General features: G+C 38.2%; 1 protein-coding gene across 1 annotated transcript; it reads left to right on the forward strand.

Annotated features, from left to right (window-relative positions):
* Positions 1-12,955: 12,955 nt before the first annotated feature.
* Positions 12,956-25,123, forward strand: sfrp5 (secreted frizzled-related protein 5). Its single transcript, XM_087802958.1, has 3 exons — positions 12,956-13,871; positions 20,195-20,272; positions 24,015-25,123. The coding sequence occupies exons 1-3, from the start codon at positions 13,313-13,315 to the stop codon at positions 24,341-24,343; spliced, it is 966 nt and encodes a 321-aa protein (XP_087659084.1). The 5' UTR covers positions 12,956-13,312; the 3' UTR covers positions 24,344-25,123.
* The last annotated feature ends 127 nt before the right edge of the window (positions 25,124-25,250 follow it).

The raw sequence follows: 25,250 nt of genomic DNA on the forward strand, positions 1-25,250 counted from the left end.
TCATTTATGCACCTTTATTTGTACTGGCCACCAGCAGCACGCATGAGTGAGCGTTGAAAAATATATGAAAATAAATCATCTATGAAATGTTAGTTTGTTGGTACAACTTTACAAAAACATTGTTTTTATTAGTCACGATAGTGTTAAAATCAACTTATTCTTCTTCCTACGGTTGAACAACATTTGGACGTGCTTGGAAAATATCCAAAGAAAGGCTATATTATTTTATGACTGTGACTAGACATGTGGGATTATTTTCCTAAAATAACTGCAGAATTGTAAAAAAAAAAAAACCTAATAGTGAGTGCTTCTCTTTTTTACAAAGACAAATTTCCTTTTTTTCAATATCAGCTATGAAGCTATTTAAGTGTTTAAATGTTTTTAAAAAAAATACATTTAGCATTTTTCAACTTAACACAATTACGGTAGTCCAGCCTGGAGGTAACAAAAGCATGGATGAGCTTCTCAGCAGCGTCCAAGGGAGGAAAATGATTGATTTCTGAAATGTTATGAAGATAAAAGAGGGCAGTTCGTAAGATTTGTTTTATGTGTGAGTTAAATGATCAATCCTGAGCAAACACCGCAACATCTTTACAGTGGTTTTAGCACTAGGAGTGAGTCCATTATGAAAAGATAGATCATTAGTTAGGGATTGTCTAAGATGTTGTGGACCAAGTAGTAGAACCCCAGTTTTGTCTGAGTTCAGTAAAAGGAAGTTTAGGTTTCGATATCTGTAATATATGGTTGTAGCTGTTTAAGCAGATTTCTTTCATCTGGCTCCATTGACAAATACTGTTGAGTGTCATTAGCATAACAACGTAGAACAGGTTTTCTGATAAAGTTGCCTAGTATCAAGCATATCGATTGAACGTGCTGTTGATTAAGATTGTGAAAAGGTTTGGACCAAGATCAGAACCTTGAGGGACACCATACCTGACTTGATTGTGTGTTAATGAGAGATGATTGACATGTAGATAATGCTTTCTGTCTGATAGGTAAGATGCTGATAGGACTGAGGTCCTGAGTGAAGGGCGAAGGGAGGGTTAAACTTTCTTGCCAGGCCTGATAGAATTGATCCTCTTTTGTTAGACACCATTTCTTCTCTGGTTGTCCGGATTCTGGAACTTTCCTGAGTATATCACAGAGCAGAACTTCTATTTACAGTATTTCGACCTAAAGATTCAATTTAGTTGAGAGTGCTATGTGGCGAGCCTGTAATGCCAACAACATTATCAATGTCATGGTAACTATAGGACGTGTAGGGGATACACAAAAGACTAGGTGTTGTAATGAGAACAGAATTGCTTCCTGTGCTGGTCAAGAACTGAGGGAACTGAGACAAGAATACAGAATATGGTCCAGTAGGAAGATAGAGTACAGCAAAGAGAAGTGACTGACCTGATCTTAAGGTCGTATGAGACAAGCCAATAACGATACTTTCAAGAGAATTTAAATCAGATTGTGATCTAGTTCAGGCTGATAGACAGGAATTGATGATAGCTGTGACCCCACCTCCTTTACCACAACATCGAGGGGCAAGTTAACATGGACAAAAAGTGTTGATTCACTATTGTTCAGTCCTGCACAATAGTAGTGGAATTTTTTATTTAAATTATATTTTCTTTAACATCTACTATTGCACTATTAGTTCTTGTTTTTTTTAGGTGTCTGCTTTAAGAATAGTGCACAGGAGAGTGTAAGACTGCAGTTCTGCCTCCTGCTCTGAGCTCTGAGTTGTCAGTTGTCAGAGTCTACAAGATTTTGATCTTTTCTTCGCCCTACAGTACAGGCTCAGGAGTGATGAAGGAGTTGGAAGTGTCAAGATGACCAAGGCCATGTTTGTTTGAGAGATACTGGAAGAGGGAGCTGCATAACTGGAAAAAACGTGTCCATAATCAAAGGTTGATCTTCATCCCCTTCAGGTCAAGATTAAGATGACTCACAGGTGCTGTAGACAACCAAAAGTAACCATAGTGTTGACCCCTTTTTAAAGATTTTACTACTGATAAATACAGCTGTTACAAAAAATGACACTGCAATATCATTTTGTATCTTTAACATTAGTCTCCAATTTAGAATTTAACGTTTGAGGCAAGTTTTTGTACAAGAGTTACGCTGCCTTATTATGAGTTGCTTCACAGAAAGGGTTCATCTTTTGGACTTCCTACGGTGTGGATATGTTTCTGGTCTAATTCTCCATTGAAATCTGATGGATTCACCACATATTGAAGGTGGATGGAACTGAAGATGAAAGCAGGTTTGTTAAATATACTATTGTGTAACTTGCCTTTTATTCAAAATGTGTTTTATTGAAAGAACCTAGAGCAGTTTGGCCATGACTGGTGCAAATGTTCAATAAAATAAAAACTTTTCCCGTTATCTGGAAGGGAATATTGACTGAGTTTAACTGTTAACTTAGTTGCAAACCACTGTGTTTCTCCTCATAATTGATGCTGCAAGGAATCCAGAAGGATCTGTTGTTGTCGTAAAAAACATCAATGTAAACTTATAGTTTTGTGAAACAGTTGTGATTCAAGGCTTTCGTTACCATTTATGTTAGTCTAGTGTTGACGTTAGCAACCAACTGGAAAGCTTCTTTCCCTGATGGCAAACTCCACAGTGTGGATTTGATTTTCATCACAACTGTAACTCTGGCATCGAGAAACGCTTCTTCCATTCTGCTGTGAATCCAGGTGACCTATTAGAATAATGTGTTATTCATGAAACACTGCAGGAGAAGATTATAAATATGCAGTAACACAATGTCGATGAGGAACACGTTCCTCGCTGATCTCATGTATAAGCTGTTAAAAAAAGTACCCTGAGTATCATCCTGGCTGCAAACTGATGCCATTCATTTTATGTTAACAACAGTTGAGGAAATGCATGGAAGAGGAATAGGCAAAAGTATGAAGCCTTCCAAGAGATTTGGATCGACTAAAATACCTAAAGTTTTCAAGATTCATCTGCTGAAGTTAAAAATGAGAAAGAGAAAATAAACTGATATTTCTTCAAAATGATACATAGGAAGTAAATATGTAGTGTAAGTGTTCATATTTTCTAACACTTTAAAATACATATTGGAGTGTTCCTAATTACCACACCAACCCATTAATTATATTATTATAAATATTGTTCAAGCAGGATAGCAAATAGCTTCTATCTTCAGATGACCCATTTAGGGCATTGCTATGAACTGAATTAGAAAAATAATTAAAATATATACTTAAAATGGGTGTAATCAAGCTGCTTGGAGGAGGTCTGCGCTCTCTTTCTGCATTTCAAATTGTTTTTTGTTTCGGAAACCTTTGGGGAAAAATGAATGGAATGTGAAAAACATTTTTCTCATCATCCACAAAAATGTTATCTTTTCACATCTTCCAAAAAGACAGTTTTTGCTTTGCTATGAGTGTGTTTCCCGACAGGGGTGAAGTATGATCCTCAACTGATGACCCCGGTCATTACAGGGCTGAGCGGCGGGGTCATGTGAGGACACAGACACACACACAGACACACAGATGAAGAGATAGTCAAGGAGGAAAAATGGGTTTTCACTTTCCTGACTGACATGTTTGGGACGCAGAAAGAGGACCAGATGAATCGATAAACGATCACGTCAGCAGTGACACCAGCGTGTTAACAATGAAGACTGCAGATTGTAAATCATTCTTGATGTTGCAGCTGACGTCGGGTTCAAGTTACAAACAGCAACATGAAGCATTTTATGTTCGCTTGTTGAATCGTACTCACTCTTGATAGAAAGATGACATTAACAAAAAGAAAAAATTGAACAAAAATTAGACTGTATGTGTGAATGGATTATACACAATTAAATGTTAATAGTCATACTGTCGTTGTGTATTAAACCTTTACTCATCAATGGGATCATTTATATTTGTCCCTTCAGGCCAATGTTGTCTCTCTTGTTTTGCCATATTTGGAATTCCAAAGAAGTCTTTCTTTCCCAGGGAAAGAAATGTTAATAAAAAAAAATCCCAACAGATTTACGTCTCTTTGGGAATCTGTTCTGAATAAATTCCTTAACTTAAATTCATAATATATTAGTTGATTTGTTTCTGAGCTGAAGTTTATTTAGTCGTGGTCTTTGAGTTTGGAATTTATTTTTCTTGTTAAGATTAAGATTTAATTGTACTTTTACTCTTTTGTAATTTGACAGAGACACACAATATTCTCAAATAATCTTGAATCTTGATCAGGATATTTATTTATTTTTACTTTTTTTATAACATTATATCTTCATATACTGTATATGATGCTTCTTTAAACAGTTGATGAGGTATCATGATACAGTGTCTACAATATGAAGACCAATAGATGGCATTGTCAAATTTATAATGGCTTGGCATTGGTTCTGATCTAATTCTAATTTGAATAATTATTTTCGAGCCGAGGGTGCCATCTAGTGGTCTTTCAAAAAAGACAATGTATTATGATCCGTCAACTTTTTCATAGGGTCTTATCAACACATTACTAGAAAACATATTAACTCTCTTTATCGATTAAAATACATTCATTTAATATCTTAATTACTATTTAAATTACCATTTACGTGCAGTAAAAAGTGATATATTGTATATGTATAGAACTTTATTCAAGGCACTTTTACTACTTATGTCTCCCTGTGTCCAGATATGCAGCGTCCTTGAAATTACATTGAAGCAGAAGAGAGGAAAAGAAGAGAAAAATAGAGCAGTCGACAAGTTTTCTGTGGCTCGCCAGAGATGCATTCAGGGTCTTTTAGTAGCCAAGAGTACCTATGTCGGCAGCTACAGGTCGTCCAAACCACCTCAAATATGACAGTTAACTATGCAGCACCAGAGCCGAGAGATCACCAGGCAAGACAGACGCAGTGTGTTGAAGCAGAAAGTGTTTATTCCAATAAATGCAAATTTAGCAGGGCTGAATTTGCATTTAATTACCCCTCAAGGATTTACTAATCACCTGATGACCTGAGTCATGGCAAGCAGGCAGGGTGGGCCGACGCCCTGAATCAAATGTGGATTAGGTTCCAATGAGGAGAATTTGAGTTTAATTTAAGGACATTTGAGGTGAACCAGGTTTCATTTTAGAAAGACAGGAGGTGAGAAATGGTGGTGGAAGTGAGACATTGAGTTTGCAAGAAAGGTAGAAGTGGGTGTATTCCATGAAGGAGTGGAAATTGATGTTAAATTGATGGGAGGAGGAGGTGATGATGAGGAGGGGCCCCGGGGCTCTGTCCTGGAGTGACCAGGAATGATTTGAGTAGAATGAACTGGGTGAGGTCAGTGAGGTAAGAGTGGACATTTCGTCATTTTCCTCAACAATAAATGCTTCACTTCGCCCATTAAGGATCTATTCATTGTCGGTCATGCAGAAAACAGCATCATCTGTATGTTTGGTAGATGTTTCCATTTCTTTTTAATGTTTCTTCCTTTCTCTCTTCAAAGACTTTTGTTGGATATTTGTAATCAAATGGGATCCAGGTGTTTCCTGATCGCTTACAAAAATAATTTAAACGCGTTAATGAAAAATGGATGTTGGACAAATACATTCTGTATAGGGCCTTTTATCCTTTTAAGGCACCAGGACTGATTTTGAGTTATAAAAACATGGGTTAATGAAAATGTTATAATAATCGTGAGGTAAGAGTGGACATTTCGTCTGTCAGTAGATATTTATCTTATCAAGTCTTAGACTTGTTCCTCAGATAAACTGTGTTATTGTACAAATATAAGTCCGAGACACGAGCAGACAAACGGTCATTGTGTTTCCACTCCTCCACGCACAACGATCTCCACGTCAGGACTGACATTCACGTTGTCCGGCGAGAGGAAACGCACCTCCACGATGTTGTCACATTGGACTGGATATGCAAACACGTTCATACTTACACCAACTGTGTGAATTTTGGCGCAGGAGTGGCAGGTCCTAGCTCAGATGCTGACGACAGCTGGCAGCTCTACAATAACAGTCTTTGGATCGTCGCTGCTGCTGCTGGTGTTTATGAGCTATGCTTTTGGGAACACGTCATAGGCTCTATTGCTTGAATGGTTTTCATGGAAGGTCCATAAAACATCATTTATGTCTTGAGAAATGAAAGTCATCGTCGATAAACAGTTTCTGCTTAGTGTATGTGAGGAACATTTTCTTACCTTATCTTATCTTTGTCTTCTCACTTTCTTTATCTTTTGTCATCTCTTTTTCCAGTTTTATTTCTCCAATTATTCCTTTTTTTTTCATTTTTCTACTTTTTTTATTCTGTAATTCTTCTCTTGATCTTCCTTCCTTTATTGTTCTGCCGTCTCCATCTTTATTCTTTCTATTCTCCAGTTGGATTGCGTAACAGTCATATCGGTCCTGATGAAAGATAGAGAGAGATGTAAGACATTCTAGTGTAAGAGTTTAGATGTTGCATTATCTAATATGACTATTAAAATATGAATATGAATTTAAATACATTCTGGTAATTTAACAGGAAACATGTGACAAAGTTACTATCTGTTGCAGTCAGGTTTCAACTTTTAACACATTATTACTGCAATACACTTACTCTGGAATTAGTGCTCATGAAACAAATGTCAAACTATGATAACAAAATACTAATGTAGTGGCCGAAACTCAGTTGTCTTCGTCTTCATCTTCGTCCAAAAAGACACTTAAAAACATTCAAATACCTCCATACTGCTCGTCTGTAACGTCCATCTTGCATTGAAGCCTTTAAATTAGAATTTATTTTCAATTTCTTTTTCCATGATGCTTATTCCCTTATGGGGAGTGCGGGGTTCAGGAGGCTACACCAGTTTAATCGGGAGAAGGACACCCTGGACAGGACACTAGTTTGTCGCAGGACACAAAAACACAGACAACCATTCACACACACACTTATACCTACAGACATTTTTCGCCAAGTTCTCAGTCAACTTCCGTTTGTTTTTGGACTGTGGGAGGAAATCAGAGTTCCTTGACTAAACCCATGCAACACAGGGAGAACATACCATCTCCAAACAGTAAGGTCACAAATTGCCTCCCTGCCAACATGAGACATTTAAAAAAAAAAACAACCATGTATTTAAAGTTTGTCTGTAGCAGACTCTCCCAGTTTTTGAACTTCAAGATTATCGTCAAGTAACAATGTGCAAGATTTCGATAATGACCTGGGATCTTCTGCTAAAAAAAAACGTTTTTACGTTTCTTTTTGGACGAAGATGAAGACAAATACAACTGTGCTCAAGTCACTACATTAAAATTAACAAACATTTTTGTCTATTACTCTAAAAAGTAACAGATTACTCTGAAAATAATCCCGACCCTTAGTCGACATGAGTAGAGTAGAAAATAAGTGAAATAATTTTTTTTGGGTGAACTTTCACTTTAACTGAAATTCCAAATAGGTTATAATTATCATATTGTTGTGCTGTATTCAAATAAAAAATCGAATTGTCTTATGAAGTTAGAAAAGTTATTAAATAAACAAAAAAAGCTTCTGATTCCTGCTGGTTCGTCCCCGAGCTGTGAGGTGTCCAGAAGAAGACTGAGGGGGGAAAGTAACTGGAGGCTGGAGTGAGAGCAAACAGTTGTCAGCTCTGCTCAGGCATCTATGTCACTCACTGTCTGACAGGGTGGTGTTACAGCCGTCCAACATTATTGAATCACATTTCAACATCTACTTGCAATAAGACGTCCATGTCAATGTCGCTTTAGATATTTGCGCATATATGCGGTCAGAGTCCAGAGCGGTGCCACTCAAGGTTCTCGGTCAGTCCAAGTCGGTGATACTGCAGGAGACCCCGCCTCCACGCTTCTGATTTGATTTGTTTGTTTTTCCCTCTAAGTACGAGATAAAGGAGCTTTGTGGTGTGGACCCGCTGACCAGCCGGAGGCTTAGTCGACAAACTTCACCTTTCACCCAACGTCAAATATCAGATTTTACAGCTTTTGTCAATAAAGTTTTGAACAATACAAATACATAGCAATGGTCCATCGATGGGTCATATTTGCTACTTTAAAGGCATAATAAAAACCACATAAGAAGGAAATTCTGGGACTATTTTCATATATTATACTGACACTGAATTAAATAGTTATTAATAACCTTCTAGATTTTGTGAGTGAAGACTGTCTTTATGAATTAAGCATTTAAACAAATAAACTTACTACTGTATCTGAGTGGCTGTTGTACATAAGATAAGATAAGGCTTCTTGAGGCACAGGATAAAGTGGTTTATAACATAGTAACCTGTAATAAAATGAGTTAATTGTTTTAGAGTTTTGCTTTTAATTTTCTGTTTAGCACAGAGAAGGAATGTGACCTCAAATGTGGGTCAGTAGAACCAGATTTACGGATGAGACATTTTTTAACGGTCAAAGCATGAAGAATTAAAGTTTTTCTGAAACAATGTGCAGTGAAAATAACTATATTATAAAAAAAATATTATTTCATATATTTTCCTTTAACAATTGCACTCAAGAAAATGACGACAAATACATAAATGCATTTGCAGCAATAATATTCAAACCGAACCTTCATATAACTAGTTAAAAGAATCAATATTTCAATAGGAAACTACAACTAACTACTTCTACAACAAATTAGCCCGTAGCATTTTTTAAATCTTTAAAACCAGATCTTCTTATAGAGAAAAACATGTTGTTGGTAATAGAAGTAAGAAAAAAAACAGGCTTGATTTTTATTAAGCTACTCAAAGAAATAATAAAAAACTATAAATGGGCGCTCCTATACTTTAGTCACACCCTGTATATGAAAAGAAAAAAGTCTCTAAACTTATCTGGTATTGTTCAGGGGGTCGCTGAATATAAAAATAGTAGATCATCATATGGTTGTCATTTTGACCTTCTTCTCGCCAAGACATGTCGTCTTGTGTGGCGTTCAAGCTCCTCGTATATTTGGGGCGAGCAGACGCCTCATCCTCGTTTCTCTTTTATTCAGCCTCAATGAGACACACAAACATACACACACAGACCTACACACACACCAACACAAGTACATTTGCTGAGTCTCCCTTTTCAGACCATGTTAAAGCGTTAGGCCCAACAATAAAGGCCGGGCCTAATCTTATATCTCTCCTCCAATCGGAGGGCTAGGAAGGAACAAGCTGAATTGATTGGCCAGTGGCCACAGGGGCCAGTTAGGGGAAGGAGAACAAGCATTGTTGATTGATTACCATGAAAGACACTTTTGTTAGTGACTTGAAGGCACTACACTGCGCCTGTACTCGGAGGAAATGCTCTTAAAATGGGTCATGACTGCGCGACTTCCTGCACAATGTATGGGTCGAGATAGTAAACGTGTGCACGTGTGACAGCAATCTGAGCATCCTAATGTCGGTATAAGGTCCAGAGATTATTAGCTGATATTGATTAGCTGAGGTCAAAAGGTGAGTTTGTCTTGAACTTACACAAGACTGAGGGAATAAAGAGGATCTCCGCCCATCCACATCTGTAGTGAGCAGCTATGAGATGGACATTTAAATAAAATAATAATGATTTTGATGAGCAGTAAAACACTCCATAGGGTCTTCACAAGCTAAGACAATCATCATAGTGACTAAAACAGAACTTCTTTTATATATTTCATATCCTGCATTATAATAATAATAACCATCAAGAACATTAAGCAATATAATTATCTATTTAGTTGTATGCATCCACTATGGTTATTATCCTCACTTTTGACTTTTCCATTTGTTTATCTTTATTTGTTTTAGCTGTTATGGAAATAAAAGTGGGAAAATCCCAAATGAAAATCAACAAATAACAGTATTAAAGATTTATGTATCGACTTCCATGTAAGTTTCCACATATATTTTCTCTTAGTGTATTTACTATATTTATTTTGTTCCATATTAATTAAAACATGTGCTGTCATTACCTAATGCAGCAAAAACGTTAAATAATAAAAACAAAAGTTACCGGTAATAAATCATAGGTTGATTCAAAAGTAAACAAATTATGTATCCTATTTAAGCCTTGTGTTGTCTCTGGGTCAAGGTGACCCGAGAACAAATGTGTTTGAGGTTGTTCACTTTTAACCCAGAGATAACACAAGGGTTAAAGAGAGAAGTAGTCATGACCACCAGGTGACTTTCATCTTCTCTGATTTGAATCCTAACATATGACTTTTCCTTCAAACTCTATTCAAATAAATGTTTTTTTTATAGTTTTAAATTGAATAATTCAGTAATGTTTTTATTTTTTTTATTTCTGCTACATAAAAATAGCTGCCTCCTGACCTATCATAGTAAACCTGGAGAAAAACACTGATACTTTGGGAGACAACATGCATTTTTTTTTTCATTGTATTTCTCTATCATGTTGTCCATTACATTGCTTTAAAGGGGTTTATAGGGGTCACCAGCTTTTTGGCAACTGAAATCCTACTCCACTTCAACTCAATATATATTATTAAAGGTCAACTGATGTTTTGTTGAGTTATTACTTTAACAAGTTCTCCTCCATCTAAAATCTCAGCGAACAAGAGGTTACAAGAGCGTAATAAAGGGTCTACGAGTAATAACGGCTTCACTCCTCTTATCTGCAATCAAGACCCCCTTTTTTATACAACAGGTTCCTCGGAGGTGGAGACTTCCTCGATAGATGATGGGCGTATACAAACATGGATGTTTGACCAACCACATCAGAGTGGGTGTGGTTATGGTAAACAAGATTAAAGAAAAATGTGGTGGGCGGTTCTTCAGATCATTTTCTAATGTAAATATTTAAATGAAAAGAGAATTTTGAACAAACAGACACTGATGAGTTACATACAATAGAGTCCAACATCTGTTTAAGACACACTTAAATCAACACATTTTTAGTTTAACTTTAAGGTATATGAAAATCTTCTAATTACATAATTTACTCTTCAATAATTAAAAACGTAAAATCAAGAAATCAAACACAAAATCAAACTAATTATGATGGTTATTGTCGGATTTTAATTTAATTTTATCCGTGCTGATGTCTCGTGATTTACAGTATATCTGTAATTTTTATAAAATTGCAGTTACTGAAAACTAGCTTCAACTGTGTCACGTGATCACAATGTTTTTCATGTGGTCTCCAATTTCCTACAGCATAAAGCTTGCATAAATGCTGTACATACATTTTTTTTAAACTGTGTCAAAAAGCAGAGCCTCAACCTTCGGCTGAGATACAATACAGGGTAGAAGAAGAAACAATCCATGAGAGCCGCAGCGTTCCCACATCCTGATCACAAAGCTTCACCACTTTGAATCTGAATGTAACCCCCTTTTTTCTGAATATGCTGCCAAGGTGAAGGCCCAGTGGCACTGATAGAAAGAGACAGTAGGGCAGCATGCCTCCATTCATGACAACTTTCACATTAGCATAATTCACATCGGGGCAAACTAGAGACCCACCTGTACCCCCTCGACTTACCCTCGGTGACCCTGTTACTTTAGACAGATCTTCTCTGCTACAGCACGTCAGCAAGGATTCATTATTTTCAATCCGAAGAGGTCTAGATCTTTACTGCGTGTGTGATTGTAATAGTTCTATGACTAAAGTGTTAAGTTTTTCGGCTTTCACTCATTTTCTACTCACCCTCAGGTCGACTAAGGGTTGGGATTATTTTCAGAGTAATCTCTTCCTTTTTAGAGTTATAGACAAAACTCTTTGTTCATTTTAATGTAGCAACTGGAGCTCAGTTTTAATCATCTTCATCTTTGTCCAAAAAGACACTTAAAAAACATCCAAATATCTCCATACTGCTCGTCTGTAACGTCCATCTTGTATTGAAGCCTCAACATAAGGAATTGTTCAGAAAAAACTTAAATAATTCAATATTTTAAGATTGTTTGTAGCGGAACTTCCCAGTCTCTTGGCTCCATGTACAAGTTAATCCTCATTCAAACACATTGCAAGTGTCAGTGACCATGCATACAGAATTTCGCTGATGGCCTGAGATCTGCTAAATACAAACTTAAAATATAGATTTATTTAATTTCTTTCTGACCAATTAACCATGTTGAGGCTTCAATACATGAGGGACGATACAGACGAGCAGTATGGAGGTATTTGGATGTTTTTTAAGTGTCTTTTTGGACAAAGATGAAGATGATTAAAACTGAGCTCTAGTTGCTACATTAAAATGAAGTGTCTTTTTTAACACAAGACGAAGACAACTGAACCCCAGTCGCTACATTAAAATGAAGAAACTTTTTTGTCGTTAACTCTAAAAAGTAACAGATTAGTTTGAAAATAATCCCAATCATGAGAGTGAGTAAAACATTTGTGAAATTTTAATTTTGGGTCACTTCAAACTAAGATTAATTTTAAACTCGCTTCCTCACTCGTGATGCAGAGGGCATCATTGAATCTGCATTCATTGAGTGAAATGTAACCATGATATAAAGTTGCAGTACTCTAACGGCGAGTAAAAGCGTCATTACGTTCATTTAGAATTAGATTAACTCCACAGTTAACGAGTTTATTCGATGGTTATTTGAAATGTTGAAATCCTGTAGTTAGCAAGATAATCATCCAAATTTGAAAAAATATTTAAGACGTTTATTCTTCTAAAAATCAACAACATGATATAAATAAATCTAAACGGGCGTGAAAATTAGGCTTACTAGTTTTTATTTCATATATTTTTGGTTGAGTTGTTAGTTGTTACATTCAAGTCGTTCGATTTGGAGAAATCCTTCATAAAAGGAGGCACAAGTGGAAAAGTTGCCATAAATTATTCTCCCTCACTCACTTGTTCTAGAGGAGGGGTTCTGTCAAGGATAAGTAGCAGGGGATCTTTCCTGAATGCCATGGGAGCCTCCCCCAACGCTGTGATTGGTGGAGGTGGGTTTGAGTGAGTCGGGCCGGGGCCAGTAGCAGGACGAGTGCTGGGGAGCGTGCTCCAGGGGGGCTGGAAGCAACACGTTGCAGCCACCACTGCTTCTTAAAAGCAAGGTACACCTCAATAGAGACTAACAGACAGAGAGCAGCAGGACTGGAAGAACTTTGTAGATGGATGTTTGAAGAGGTCGAATTGTGTAATAAGCACTTTCTTCTTCTTTTTTTTTAACACAGTCTGCTGACTGCAGCACCTGAGGCACTCACAGTTGCGGTGAAGTGCTTCTGCGGATTGGCTCTCCGGGGAACAAGGGAATTAACCACTTTTGTTTGCAGTCCACAGCCTCAACATTCAGGAGGAGAGAAAGGGATTACAGCCTGCACGCCTGCCCCACTTGTTCCCTTTGCTGTGCATTTTGTCTTGACTGTGTTACTTTGGAGACTTTGACACAACTTGAATTGTTGATTCAAGCTCAAGAGCAGCATGGCATGCGGACAAAAGAGCCGCAGGTGGGCATTAACCCACGGATCCTTCAGCCTGGCGATGGGCCTGTTGGTCTTCTCCTTTCTTCTCCTTCTTCTCACCGTCTCGGCTGCAGATGAGTACGATTACTACAGCTGGCAGTCGGACAACTTCCACAACGGCCGGTTCTACACCAAGCAGCCTCAGTGTGTGGACATCCCGGCCGACCTGCGCCTCTGCCACAACGTCGGCTACAAGAAGATGCGTCTCCCCAACCTGCTCGACCACGAGACCATGCCGGAGGTCAAGCAGCAGGCGGGGAGCTGGGTTCCTCTCCTGGCCAAGAGGTGTCACGCCGACACCCAGGTCTTCCTCTGCTCGCTGTTCGCACCTGTCTGTCTGGACCGGCCGATCTATCCCTGCCGGTCTCTGTGCGAGGCGGTGAGGGATAGCTGTGCGCCGGTGATGGAGACCTACGGCTTCCCCTGGCCGGAGATGCTGACATGTGATAAATTCCCAATTGATAATGACCTCTGCATCCCAATGCAGTTCACCGGCAACCATGCAACCCAAACCCCAGGTAGGAAAACGACCGGCTTTTCACAGATTTGTTGGTCTGCTGTAGCAGCCTATAAACATACACGTTAGCGTGGCCACGTGCACTCAAAAATTAGCATCTTCTTTTATGTTAGTACATAGCCTGAGCGATCTACGATCTAGTCGACTTTTCTTGAAAACCTGTGTCTACATATTCAGCAACAATTCAAACTAGAAAATATTAACTTGAAATGTACAGCTAAAACTCAAAACAAACAAAAGCAAAAACATAATTTAAAATGAACAGGAATGGCGTATGCCAAGGACCATATTTCACACAAATGTTTTTACTTTTGTTTATTAAGATTTGCTTTGGACACTGGAGGGCTTCATGTGCAGCATTCACAAGTTGGGTGTCTTGAAAAAAACTGTAAAACATTTACACACAAAAAGTTGATTTATGTTTAATTGTCACTGATCTTATTATAATTATGTTGGTTCAAAGTTTTTTTTTTACTTGATGGAGCCACACAATCAGTAGTACAAGTGAATAATACAACAAAATACTACAAAATCCAGATGGAATTCCAGCACAACAAAAACAGAGCTTTAAAAATTTTAAAAATATAATGAAACAAATTAAGATAAGAATATGTCACTTGTTTTTTAAGAAGAGAAACGTAAGCCAAACATGATTTAACAAGCTAAACAACTTTATCGTTAATTCATATTGAATTATATAAGTAAATTCTACACGTAATTACTTTGTAACTCATCATGAACAACTCGTCTTACAAAAAAAACCACAATGGTTTTCCTGCTGTCAGTTTGAGTGACAGGCAGGAAAGTTCTCAGCCACAAGTGGAGCGTCCAAGACGGTTCCCTGCCCTCGACCAGAGCCTCAGGGTGTGGGACGGAGACAGATTAAGCCTGATACGGGAGACAGAGAGACTCCACCTGGCGAGATCCTCGCAAGATAAATAGTGTGATTCTTTATCAGCAGAAGCAAATCGAAAGCTCATCAATCTTCAGCTGAGAGGACAAACCTTGTCATACTACATGGAGGACTGGGGGAAAGGGGAACTAATGGAGACAATGTCCTTGTGCAGGCGTGTGTAAAAGCACTTCAACTACTCAAGCATCCTCCTAACAAAGGACGTCAAAGCCAGGATGAGAGTATTTAGTTGGCGGAGGGGGGTCCGTCCCCAATTGGGTGCCGACCTGCTCCACCCTTTGTCTGGTCTCGCAGCCATCGGGCCAATTAGTAAGAAGGCCAATTACTAAGCTGCCACTTATTAGTCGGCATGACAGGACAAGCCAATGGACACAAAATGGGACCAGCTGAGGACGATTGTCCCTCCCGAGGGTCCAGGAAAGAGAAGCAGACTGTGTGCGGAGCAGGAGAAAAGCTGCTCCTTCTGCACAAGGACTCTTAGAAAATAGTTTATTGTTCCTTCTCCTTGCCTTTCATACAGTTAATTCACTGAACACATAAATTCCCTCCTGCCAATCATGTAAAAGCCAACAGCAGGAAACGTTTCACTTTATATTTAGAGCATTTTATCTTAACATCAGAGGTCACTAAAATATACAGGATTTTTATCTGGCATATCATCTGTCGCCTGTCGTCGTACTTAAACTCAAACGCTGCACACAGCAAATTTTTCTTCTTAAACAGTTGGTTTACTGTCATCAAAACCGTCTGGTATGTTTTTGAAGACGATATCACTTCTAGCCTGGAGGTGCATCGACTGACAGAGTTTAAAAGAGGGATCCTCGGCCAACAAGGCCTTTCAGAGGACAAGACAGGCGCTACTGCAGAGCCAGAAGAAATAAAGAAGGGATAGAAGCTTAATTTACTGGTATCATCTAAAGATTCTCCACCAGATCAGATCAGGACATTCGAGCAAAACAGACTTTTTATTGGGAACATAATGTCACCAAGAGGATTAAACACAAGTTATTTTTGAGACCACCTAGAACACACTCGAGTCCCTGGGGCCAAATGTGAGATAACCCGCCAACTCAGAGATAAATTAGGGAACAGAGATTATGGATGTTTACACAATTACACAGTGACTTTTTAATATGAATAGAAAGTTGAAATATGCATTTGTGCTTCGGCGCCAAAATATATTTTTTAATTTGGTGAGATAGTGATAGTTCACCCAAAATTCCAACCATTTTCTACTCACCCTCATGTCGACTAAGGGTTGGGATTCTTTTCAGAGTAATCTGTTCCTTTTTAGAGTCATAGACAAAAATGTTTGTTCATTTTTATGTAGCGACTGGAGCTCAGTTGTCTTCATCTTCATCTTCGTCCAAAAAGACACTTAAAAACATCCAAATACCTCCATACTGCTCGTCTGTAACGTCCATCTTGTATTGAAGCCTCGACATAGGGAATTGTTTTGGAAAACATAGAATGGGTTTATATTTAAACTTGTTTGTAGCAGAGGTTTAAAGAATAACAACTAATACAGACAGTTATACTCTGGGTAAATATCACAAGAGAGCATGCAGTCTACCATTACAGTGGAAGCGCTCGTGATATTTCTTTAAGGAGAAAATTTTCTTTATACTTCTGCTACAAACAAGCTTAAAATCTAAACCTATTTGATTTTTTTCGGAACGATTCCTCATGTTGAGGCTTCAATACAAGACTGACGTTACAGACGAGCAGTATGGAGGTATTTAGATGTTTTTAAGTGTCTTTTTTGACGTAGATGAAGACAAAGACAACTAAGCTCCAGTAGCTATAATAAAATGAACAAACATTTTTGTCTATAACTCTATAAAATACCAGATTACTCTGAAAATAATCCCAACCCTTAGTCGACATGAGGGTGAGTAATGAAGTGAAATTTTAATCTTTTGATGAACTATCACTTTAATAGTCTGGTGTTAATTACTTGTCTCAAGGCATTGAAAGATGAGACAGATCTTGGTAAAAGTGAGTTAAATATGAATGTAGTTACTTTCAAAGACATAATAATGTATGCATTTTACAACAGTTCTGTTTCTTTGAAATACAAATTGACAGGTATTACTATTCCAAAAGCGGATGAATTTGTAGGTCAACAATGAAAAAAGATACACATGTCCATAGATTTAACTATTGGTACCTTACCCTAACCCCAACCCAACTTTTAACCACTATGTAGGTCATCGATTATATTTTGAAAAGAGGAAGAATTTAACAAAAGACATGTTGGCAGAACGCAAACCACAAATATTTGATGAGGTTTTTTGGAAGGTATTGGGATGTTTTTTGGTGAAATGGAACAGTGTGAAAGATATTGTCTGTCCTGGCCACCCTCCTTGAGTTGGACAGTGTAGGTTACAGCTCTGCCACAGGAGACTGTCGGGGCCCTCAACAGCACAATGACTGCTACTCATGTGGCCCTGGCTGCTATATGAAAGGGAAAATGTGATCCATTGCGCTGTCCATGGAAGAGTGCCCTAGCCTTTGAGTATGTATTTTCTCTTCAGGATAGTATTCCAATAAATAAGGGCTCCCTGCGTCTGCCTGCCGGCTCTGTTGAATTCCTAATCTACCTGTCTCAGTAAAACACATGTTGGAGCGTCCAACATAAACCAAATGCTTTTCGCAGTGTCATAAGACTTGTAACAAGGAGAGTCAAAATGAGTGATGGAGTCCAAAGTCAGATGAGAGATGTTCAGCCTGAAGCGATGATGTTAAAGGAATGTCAATAGATCAGGTTATGATATTGTTAGAGCAGTTGGACGGAGGTTTGATATCTTACTCACTTTCGAGGGAATAAAAAAAGATTTAGATGCAGGCAGGCAAAAGTATTGAATGACCCCTTCTGAGGAAGATCTAAAACATTTAAAAAAAATAATTATTAATTAATTAAGTCCACAACTTTACTTTTAATTGTGTCATAGTTTTTGTCAATCATTTTCAAACAACACTGATCAATCAACAGACATCATTAATTTGTCTCAATAAAGGATTCATGCATGGAATTTATTGCGTAGAGAATATATATTTTCTTCTGCCACTGTTAGGACATGCTTGTTCAGCTATATCACACTTGGTTTAGTAACTATTTCCATATACATTGTAGACTATTGTAAGCCTAAAGGCAACACAAGGGACACCTTTGCGGTCTTTCTTTACTCCAGGTCAGCAACCATTCAATGTTGACCCCTTCCGAAAAATAAATAAATGTTCTGTGCACGTTTATCCTGGATTGACTCCTTTGGTTCCAAACCACGAGACCAGCAACCAAAATATTTTTAACCCTTTTGTTGTCTCAGGGTCAATGTGAGCTGAAGGCCTGAAAACAAATGTGTTTGTGGTATCCCTTGTGTTGTCTCTGGGTCAAGGTGAACTACCTTCACCACTGTATTTCTGGAAGCCAGGTAGGTCTGAGACAACACAAGGGATATCTCAAACACATTTGTTTTCAGGCCTCTGGGTCACCTTGACCCAGAACGACACAATGGTAAAGGTTTGGTGAGATAAGGTTAAGTCAGGGAGGCAAGACTCAGATGGAATGGACACTAGTGATGTGTCATTCATGAACTATTAGTCCATTTGAACAAGTCTTTAAAAGGACTGAGATTGAATGAGTCGTCTCAGTGAACGACTTGTTTATTTGCAAAGTAAAGTCATTTTATTCTGAAAAGGAGCAACCGGCATAGAAGCGATGTAATGGACTCTAGCTTGACCGTCACTGTTGCAATGATCAATAAGTCACATCAGTCCACTGTTTTTTTATTAACTGTTCTTAAAGTATGGACGCATGTATAACAGTCAGATACAAGTTTAAAACAAGATTATCTGTCTTTTCTCTGTATTTCTATCAACTCTTCCTAAAGTCAATGAGATTCATAGTTATGTTTTTTTCAGAAGTATCTTCTGAGATGTGCCGATAGTTTCATGTTAATGATTCAACACTTAAAAATGAGTCACAACTTGTGTTTGGAAATTATCTGTCAATACATTGAACATGGAATTATGAGAAAAGCTCTTTCTACAGTCATTCCTTTGTAGCTTTGACAAAGTTCATTTCTCTTTTCAAGCCCGACTTAGGTTAATGGACAGGCTGCTTTCTCCTGACACATACTTTGGCCTCAGCAGAGCCGGGCCGCCTGCCAACTTACCACCCCAGTGAAACCAGAATGAATACGCCTGGAGCCAGAGTAAGATGTAACTGCACCAGGGAACCATTCAAAACAGACAATCCAGAAGAGTTAGGGCGTTTCTTGATCCATTTGAGTCTGGTTCCATGTCCCAATCATCATGTCAGCACCAGACAATTAGTCACAACCCCGTGGACCTCGAAGGCCTCCTTTCTGCGGAAGCCTGAGAACGCTCAGGATAACAACTGCACAACGGTACCGCTCCTCACGCGAACACACTCGCCGATAGAGGGTTCACCTCCCCCTGACCCCAGCAACCGAGCGTGCTACACTTTGACCTCACTGGTTAACCGTCCGGACGCTTAGGTTTGAGCTGCAGCGATAAACTTTGAACTCTGACCCTGAACCGTCCAATGAGCATCTGAACGAACGTGAATATCTTAGATATTGTGCTGAGTAATAATGTGTTTATTCAGCAAGAGTAGATGTTTTTGTTTCCCCACAGGATTTCTTACATCATATTTGAACCCAGCGGGAATAAATCTTGGCCCTGACCCACAATCAGTTTCTTAGCAACCCCGCTTTCTGAGTGTACCGATATGAGATTTTTGCAAGCGAGAGACCAGTTTATGTTTGAATTGTCAAAACAAAGATTCATATCTCAGAGGCTTTTGGGAAAATCCAGCCGGTATTCTGAATGCAGAAAGATTCAAGATTCAGCTCAAAGTTCTGATCATATTTTCTCAGATTCACAGCACACTTCAAAAGTCAAAAGCACAATAAACAAGTGAGTTCTTCTGAGACCAGTCAGAGTCGACACCTGCAACACAAACAGCATCACAAATCAAACTTCATGTATCGGCCATCTCAGGCAGCCTGGACCGTATATTTTCAAGTTAAAAATAAACTTTGGTTGCTTTGGTTTCCACTTCTCTACGAGCTGCGGCAGAGAGTAAGTATTGCTTCACTGAATCACTTCTCAGCTGCGTTTACCTTCCCGTGCAGCAGAGACCACCACCCAAATATACAACCGCTAGAATCAAGACTTTTTTTTTTTGCTCAGTAATTTCTAGGCAAACATGGCAAACGTCTGCTGGCGTGCGTGCCCCCACCACAGCAAACAAGCTTTGACATACAGGTGGCCCTCGAAGGGGACCTCAGGGCTAAATGATTTTATACAGACAAAGAGGGGGTTTGACTTGAAGACGTTTGATGGAATCAGTGGATAACAAGTCACTTCTGATGTGTTCTCAGTGTCAAAGGTCTGTCCTCCGTGTGACAATGAGCTGAAGGCTGACAACATCATGGAGCACTACTGTGCCAGCGACTTCGGTGAGTGACCTTCTCTCTTTTCTATCAAAACGTACCTCACTCATGTGACATCAACTGCTTATGGAATCATTACCCAAAGTGTGTGTGAGGAAGATTTACCTACAACCGCACTGGGTCATAACATGGTGTCAGGCTTGCTGATGAAGCAAACTTTCGGCGCTGTCGTCGGAAACTCTTTTTGCTTCTGAATTGACAAATCAGTTGGACAGACTCCAGCCGTAATGCCTTCCTTTCAACACCCTTCTTTAATAGCCTCTCTGGTTTGATCAATTACCCACACGAGAAGCCAAGACATATTTCTTCTATTATTTTTATCTAAGCTTTCAGTTTTCAGCTTCATGTAGAAGCTGAATCTTTGCTCACGTGGACTATTGCCCTGATCTTGAGAGTTAATGATACACCGCTCAGCTTCTCTTTGGTTGTGTCACTCGGCAGCATTGATCTAGAAGTGGTGAAGAACAAGCCCTGGACAGCTTCTAGACAACAAAGGCTTTTGTGTTGTTTTGGGAGAAAATAATTGGGTTAAGATAATATGGCCCTTTTCAGTGCTTGAGTGAGTTTGGTTAGTGTAGATCAATGTTTATGAAGGAACATAGCTTTTTAACCCTTGTGTTATCTCAAGGTCAAGGTGACCCAGAGCCCCAAAAACAAATGTGTTTTGGTATCCCTTGTGTTGCCTTCAGCCACTCACAACACAAAGGATACCAAAATCACATTTGTTTTCATGTTACCTTGACCCTGAGATTAAAGAAGGGTTAAAACAGGAAAGGTGGCTTTATGTAGATCATATCTTTTTACTAGCTCCTTCAGACAGTTGCAAGTAACTTCATGATAGTTTTGTAGAATAAGTTATAATATGAAAGAATGTTTAAGTGATCTGCTGTCTGTGCTGTCAATTAAAAAAGTGTTCTTGTGAATGCCAGAACAAGTAAAGCAATATGTATTGGCATTATATATTGGAAAAAAACAAACATTGTGATTTTAACTGTAATAAATCATTTCTTTTAAATAAATATAGCATTAAATATGTCACAATATATACAAGGCGGGACCAAAGTGCAGACAAATTTCACAAAAGGAATAAACACATTAAAAAAAGTTCAAGTAATATTACTAAAAATACAAAACAAAGAAAACCAGAATCCAAAATCTCTAAATTTCCAAATGTTCAAAACCCAAATGTCCACTGAACTGGGAAATAAAACCGGCAACAAAAGTAAACAACAGGGAACATGGAAACATAAGATAAAACATGGAGGTCAAAACACTTGCTAATAAAGAATGAACTAAAGCACTTAGGAAAAGAGACAAGAATTCAACCAGAATAATCCACAGAAGGCAACAAGAACAACAACCTGGCACACAGCTCTGGACTCAGGTGGTAGAAGTAGGTATGTTGATGGCTCATGAGCTCCAGCTGGGTGTCATTAGTGAACTGGGGGAAATGGGAAAGGAGAGAAACAGGAAGTGAAAGAACAAAATAAAACCAAAATAAAAGGGAAAACATAACAAAAGACACTATTCAATTAATAACAATAATAAAAATGTGGTTAAATTTGACTGAAGGTACTAATATTAAGATTACATTGAAAACTATTATGTAATTCAATACACTTCAAATACTAGTAAGAACCTCAGTTCTCATTGGTTCAGAAGTTAAACACAAATGTGGTTTGTTCATTTTGATATTTATATTCATCCTCTTTCAGTTTGTGTTTCGTTAAGTGTAAACAAGGAGCTTTAAGCAGCGGTTTAGAAAAGCATCGTACGTCTAGTTTGTGGTTAATCAATCTAACTTGAAGGTAACCTGGTCATCCTCACTCTGACAGCTGCCTTCGCGAGCTCAAGTCTGCTGGCGAAGGTGTAGCCACGGCCTGTCACGAGGATCCTGACCAGGCGGCCCGGTGGGCCCCATCACTTCTGACAGGACATGGGTGGCATTCAATACGTAGTTAGAGGGAAAATGATTTTCCACCTCTGATCCCTGTGAACTCTCGACAAGCTTACACGCACATGAATGCATTCCATTGAAACACACCGAACCAAAACACCCAGAGAATGCTGGATGTGGACAGGTCCATCATTTCCATCCTGAATGTCTGTATCGTGGTGATGTTTACACAACTCATGAGCAGCAGAGGAGAGTGAAATGGCTCTCCTCCAGCAGACTAAAGATGTCTCGCAACAGCCGACACCGTGATTACTTCTACCTTACACACTCTGGGTCCAGAGAATTCCTCTGTTTAAAATTCTTGGCAGGTCAGTTGTTATCTTTCACTCCAGATGAAATATATAACACTGTGATGGACGGTGGATACACGCCCGCACTTTATTAGAATGATAAAATCAACCTCTTAAATCCAACTCTACGTATTTAGAACGGTAAAGAAGTTATCTATGTTTCAAACACATTAAACTGAGCACTCTATGTTCGTCACAAGGAAAGCAACTGTTCCCACCTGCTTGAAGGTATGAGGTTAAGAAAAGCTGGAGGGAATTAGGAAGTTCTATAGGTAACTATTGGCTTCTATATAAAATGAAGAATGTACAGTTAAAGCATGAGACTTTCAGCGTGAAAACAAATCAGTCATTAGGAGTTTGATTGAAAAAGGCAGAGCAGAGGAACTCAACCCTCCATCTGGCCATGTCTTGAGTTCAAAGTTTAAAGTCATGTCAGATTCCAGATCAAGTTGCAGTGAAAAAGGAAGCAGTATGAAAATATTGGTGCCGCTCCAATTCAAATTTCACTCATATTTCACCCTCATGTTAACTAAGGGCTGGGGTTATTTTCAGAGTAATTTGTTCCTTTTTAGAGTTATAGACAAACATGTTTGTTTATTTTAATGTAGCGACTGGAGCTCAGTTTTCTTCGTCTCCATCTTCTTCCAAAAAGACATATTGACACATTGCAAGTGTCCTGGTATCTTCTGCTTAAACAATCTTAAAATATAGACTTGTTAAAAAACATTTCTGAACAATTCCTCATGTTAAAGTATTTTTATACTAAAGGGATTTTACAGACGAGCAGTATGGAGGTATTTGGATGTTTTTAAGTGTCTTGAAGACGAAAAAAAAACTGAGTTCCAGTCACTACATTAAAATGAACAAACATTTTTGTCTATAACTCTTAAAAGGAACTGATTATTCTGAAAAGAATCACAACCCTAAATCGACATGGGGGTGAGTAGAAAATGAGTGAAATTGAAATTTTGGGTGAACTATCACTTTAGAATTGTGATAAAATCCACCAACCTGCAAAGAATGAGGATTCCCTAATAGTTTGGTAGAGTATTACCTAAATTGAGATCATATACTGTACCATGCTGTTCAACAGGCAGTGTTTAATGCAGATGGAGAGAAATGACACTAATATATCAATACTCATCAACACTACTTTTCAAACTTCTACCTGTTCATTGTTCTTGTCGTCTTTTCCCTTTTTTAAGACAGATTTTTAGGTGTCTTTAGATGATTAATAGAAAAAAATAAACTATATATAGTTTTTTAGATATAGATATAGAGAGAAATATACTGTATAGTTCACATAATGAATAATGTTGAATAAAATAGCAGTCCTTGGTCACATGCTTGCTTGACGATTCAGCACCTCAAAAGACTTCTATTACGCCTAATTTACAGACTTAAAATATACATTTAATTTGAAAAAAAGATGAGCAGAAGTAACTCTGCTTGATCTTCTGTCCATTAAATGATGCTATAATAACTTTATTTCTTTTCCCAGTTCTGAAAATGAAGATCAAAGAGGTGAAGAAGGAGAAAGGCGACAAGAAACTGATTGCAGCCCAGAAGAAGAAGAAGGTGTTGAAGCAGGGAGTTCTGCGAAAGAAGGACTTGAAGAAGCTCACTCTGTACATCAAGAACGGGGCAAACTGCCCGTGCTCCCAGCTGGAGAGTCTGAGCTCCAACTTCCTCATCATGGGCCGGAAAGTGGACCAGCAGCTTCTCCTCATGTCCATTCACAAGTGGGACAAGAAGAGCAAAGAGCTCAAGTTCGCCATCAAGTACATGAAGTCCCACCAGTGTCCAACCTACCATACTGTCTTCCAGTGATCGTGACCCCCCCACCCCACTACTCCCTCATAGATTTAATGTAAAAAAAAAAACTGCCACTTATTTAAATAGATCCAATATGACCAGCCCATAACACAGATGTAGTGAAGGTCTTATTTAACACAAACCAGGTGTATTTTAACATAATTATGTACACACTTACCACACAATAACAAATCATGTAATATATTTGTATTCATTTATCACCATTCACCTGCTTCATTCATATTAGATGACTTCCTTGGGTAGAACTTTACATCGTCATCCAGAGAGAATCAACTTTCAATGATGTTTGGTTGAATATGATGTAATAAATGTTTTTTTATTTGAATGAGAAAAACGGAAACTTTGAAATGTGTCAGCAGATTTTAGCACTTGTTTCTAGGAACAACATTGAACAGACAAAAAGCATCAGTTATCAGTGTTTAACATGTTAAAGGTAGATGATGAACTCATGATGTGTATAAGTGTTTAAAGTATGAAAGACAGCGAGAGATGGGTGAAGACTACACAGACAGCTGGAACAAGGAACTTTTTTTTTTGCTCGCTGGACTGAAAGAGAAACCCAAGACACGTTGAAGGAGAAAAAGACAGACTTTGGACAACAATCATATCTTTAACTTCTTATTTTCGTCATATGCTTCGTAATAGGCTTCAGTTAAGTCTGCAGGAATCAAACCCAACTGAAGAAGATTGTCCATGTTTCTAATCAGTTAATCTGTTTGTAGTTTTGTTATCGAAATACATGTTTTCTGACTTTTCAATAAAATAAATAAAGTATATATTTGAAATGTATATTAAGAAGAGCTCTTTGAAGTGTTCATTTTGCTTAATAGTTGACATCCATCTGGATCTGCATCAGATATTAAATAATCAAACCATTATCCTGTTTTATTCCAACATAAAC

The sequence above is a fragment of the Callionymus lyra genome, chromosome 11 (genome assembly GCF_982586985.1).
Source record: "Callionymus lyra chromosome 11, fCalLyr1.hap1.1, whole genome shotgun sequence".
Taxonomy (NCBI): Eukaryota; Metazoa; Chordata; class Actinopteri; order Syngnathiformes; family Callionymidae; genus Callionymus; species Callionymus lyra.